Source organism: Strigops habroptila, chromosome 8 (assembly GCF_004027225.2).
Source record: "Strigops habroptila isolate Jane chromosome 8, bStrHab1.2.pri, whole genome shotgun sequence".
Classification (NCBI taxonomy): Eukaryota; Metazoa; Chordata; class Aves; order Psittaciformes; family Psittacidae; genus Strigops; species Strigops habroptila.
In genome coordinates this window covers 10,672,568-10,675,972 of record NC_044284.2, presented here as the reverse complement: position 1 = coordinate 10,675,972, position 3,405 = coordinate 10,672,568, and the positions used below count along the sequence as shown (strand labels likewise).

Sequence of the window (3,405 nt, the reverse complement as noted above, 5' to 3'; positions counted from 1 at the left end):
TCGTGGCGTGGTTTTGGGATGCGGGGCCGCCTTTGTACCCGCGCAGGAGGCGGGTCCCTCGGGGCGGCCGCGCTCCGCCCCGCGCCTGCGCGGCGTGTCGGGCCCGGTGCGGCGGCCGCGGCTTGTTGGCCCGCACCGCACCGCACCGCACCGCGGGATGTGGCGGCGGCTGGCGGGGCTGCTGCTCGTCTTCGCGGCCGCCACGGCCGGGCTGTGGCTGCTGTCGTCGCGGCTGAGCGCCGGGCAGGAGCGCAGGTGGGTGCGGCGGGGGTGAGGCGGGACGGCGCCGCGGGGCTCCCCGTGCTCTTCCTTCCTATCCTTCCCCTTCAGGCCGCTGCGGTTCCCGTCGGACCTGGAGGAGCTGCGGGAGTTGGCCGAGGCGCTGCGGGACTACGAGCGGCAGCACTGGGGCGCGGCGCTGGCCCTGTTCTGCGCCGCGTACCTCTACAAGCAGAGCTTCGCCATCCCCGGCTCCAGCCTCTTGGTACGGGAACGCGGTGGGGGGCTCGCAGGGCGGGAGCTGGTACGAACCCCTCTGAGGGGCCCTTTGCCCCCCGCGGAGCTAGGTGCGGGGCCGGTGCCTTGCTGGGTGAGGAGGCAGGGCTGTCGGGCGGAAGGCAGCGGGTGTGAGGGGACACGCGTGTGTCCCGCCGGGCTCTCAGTCGGTGTTGTGCTCCGGCAGAACGTCCTGGCTGGAGCGCTGTTCGGGCCGTGGACCGGGTTGGTGCTGTGCTCAGCCCTAACGTCTGTGGGAGCGACCTTCTGCTACCTGCTCTCTCGCGCGTTCGGGAAGCAGTTCATCGTCTACTACTTTCCCGATAAAGTGGCTCTGCTGCAAGGAAAGGTAAGAACGGGGCTGGTTCTGCACACACGCAGAGCGGCCCCTGGGTGAGGCTGCCTTTTGGGATGGCTTTGTAAAACAATGAGAGTGCACAGATCATGCATCAGGTCAGTTAGGGGCCACTGGCACAATCTAGGAGCAGGCTGATGTCTTGGGAGCAAGCCTGATTGCAAAGGGGGTGCATGGAAAATCCCAGGGCCCAAAGAAAATCACAGACTGGTTTGAGTTGGGAGGGACCTTAAAGTTCCAACCCCCTGCCACGGGCAGGGACACCTTCCACTAGAGCAGGTTGCTCCAAGCCCCGTCCATCCTGGCCTTGAATAGTGCCAGGGATCAAAACTAAGATAATGGACTGACTGGGAAGTCCCTGTGGTCCAGAACTGTCTCCACCTATTCTGTGCTGTGTTGTACAGCTGGAGGTGGTTCTGCCAGTCACTTCTTGATGTCATTCAGGTTACAGCCCATTTTCACTGCTTGAATGGAAGGGGCTGGCTTACCATTAGGCTCACATACATACATACATAAATTTGCTGATTTTCATCAGTTCTGGACTGATGTAATGTTGTGGCATCCTAGAAGAAAAGTGCACTCCAGTATTATGGCCATTCAGTTATTACTGCTGTCTGAAGGGCAGAAATAACTTGGAGCGTTTCTTTTGGCAGGTAGAAGAGAACAGGAGCAGCTTATTTTTCTTCTTGTTGTTCCTGAGGCTGTTCCCCATGACACCAAACTGGTTTCTGAATCTCTCCGCTCCCATTTTAAACATCCCTGTGTCCCAGTTCTTCTTCTCCGTCCTCATCGGTAAGGCCTGGGGAGACTGTCTGAGGGGGCAGTGTGACATTGCTCATCTCCCCATCACCAAGCCTTGGGCAGTACGCTGGGCTGGGGAAGGCAGAGCACCAGGGTTGGAGCTGGGACTCTGCCCCATTGAACTGTTTGCCTTCGTGCTGCCCTTATACTTGGAGGTCTTGAGCATTTTGCAAACACCAATGCAGCAAAGTTTTGAATCCCACCCCGTTCTTCCCATTATGAACACAGACTCCTGTGTCTGGCCTTGGGCAAGGGTATATCTGAGGTAATTTTACATGGGGTGATGCTAACAGGCTTTTTTCTGCTCTGATTCTTTCAGGTCTTACACCATATAATTTCATCTGTGTCCAGACAGGAGCCATTCTGTCACAAATCACCTCTTTGGATGCCATTTTCTCCTGGGACACGCTGCTCAAACTGCTTGCGATGGCTGTGGCAGCACTGATACCAGGGACCCTTATCAAGAAGTACAGCAAGAAGCGCTTGAGGCTGGATGAAGAGAAGCACATTCAGATATTCAACGGCAAAAAGAGCTCGTGATGGCTCAGGTGCCCCAGATGTTGGGGCCTCACACCAGGTCTCAGGTTCCTGGGGGTTATATTCTGCATGCTCTGTGCCAGCGTGGACCAAGGACAATTGCAGTTTTTAATCATTCTTCTCGTCTAAGAGGAGGTGCAAGGTTCTTATTTTTAATGAATGTTTAACTGTGCATGTATCTGCACGGAGAGTACTATACAGGGGCTCTGTGAACACTTCAGTTAATTTGCCTTGTTTTGTTTAAATTGGCCTGTGTCTCCAGCGTGCCTGAGGGTATTGACAACTCCCTGCAAATGTATTGGCATGGGGATAAAAAATGGAGAGTATTAAGCATCCCATGAGGAAGACAAGTCAGAACCCCTTAGTTCCTCTCCTGGCTCTTGAACAGGGGAGCCAAGCACTGCAGTCTCCATACCAGCCCAAGGCACAGGCTTCCCTTGGGCTCCCATCCTTCCCTCCAAATCCAGCTCCATAAGCCCAGCTTGTCTCACTGGTGTGACTGATGTGGCAGCAGACAGCTGGTTTTCTGCCCAGCCTCATCCCTTGACGCCTGGGAGGACACAGCACATAGGGCTGCGTCAAGCTGCAAGAGCAGCTAGTTTTCAGCAGTGTTTCCCAACTCTAGGCAGGGCCTGCTCCCTCCTCCCCCCGCCCTCCCCAAACCCATATTTATCTAGCATTTTTGGACTGAAATGAGAAGCCATGCACTTCTGTGCTGTTAGATGTGGTAATATAAGGACCAAGCTGAGAAGAAAGTAACCATGTTTCTGCACCTTCTGTAGGAGAGCTTGTACAGTTGTAGAAGACTCTATCAATCAGATGTTAAGTGTACCCTGCAGCAAAATCATTCAGGATTTGGGGCCAGCTATGAGCTGCTGGTATGTATCACTCATATGTCAGAACTCAGGAGATTGCTTCTGTCAGTGGCTGTTACTCCCCACAAACGCTAAAGGGGGAAAAAAAGAAATAAAAGAATTGATGTGCCTGGCTGGCAGTACCTTTAAAACCTACACATTTCTTCATGTGTAACTAGGAAGGTTTCCAAATAAGCAGGTAGGCTTTGTCCCATTGCTGGAGTATCTTATTAGATATTCTGCTCCTGGGGTTTTGGTATTTGCATCTCCTTGCTCTACTCTCCATGAGTCTGCTCTCCACTCACAGGATAAAGTAAACTTCCTGGCATGGAAGAGGGCAGATGGGAGCATGGCATCAGGAAG

The 3,405-nt window shown here is 54.5% G+C and overlaps 1 protein-coding gene across 1 annotated transcript; it reads left to right on the top strand.

Annotated features, from left to right (window-relative positions):
- Positions 1 to 75: 75 nt before the first annotated feature.
- Positions 76 to 3,198, top strand: TMEM41A (transmembrane protein 41A). The gene is made up of 5 exons (XM_030494131.1): positions 76 to 255; positions 331 to 484; positions 683 to 844; positions 1,504 to 1,642; positions 1,971 to 3,198. Exons 1-5 carry the CDS (start codon positions 158 to 160, stop codon positions 2,189 to 2,191), a joined length of 774 nt encoding a protein of 257 aa, XP_030349991.1. The 5' UTR covers positions 76 to 157; the 3' UTR covers positions 2,192 to 3,198.
- The last annotated feature ends 207 nt before the right edge of the window (positions 3,199 to 3,405 follow it).

Coding starts and splice junctions, on each gene's coding strand:
- TMEM41A (XM_030494131.1), top strand. CDS start 158: ATGTGGCGGCGGCTGGCGGGGCTGCTGCTCGTCTTCGCGGCCGCCACG. Junction 845..1,503: donor TGGCTCTGCTGCAAGGAAAG/GTAAGAACGGGG, acceptor TTCTTTTGGCAG/GTAGAAGAGAACAGGAGCAG. Junction 1,643..1,970: donor CTTCTTCTCCGTCCTCATCG/GTAAGGCCTGGG, acceptor TGATTCTTTCAG/GTCTTACACCATATAATTTC.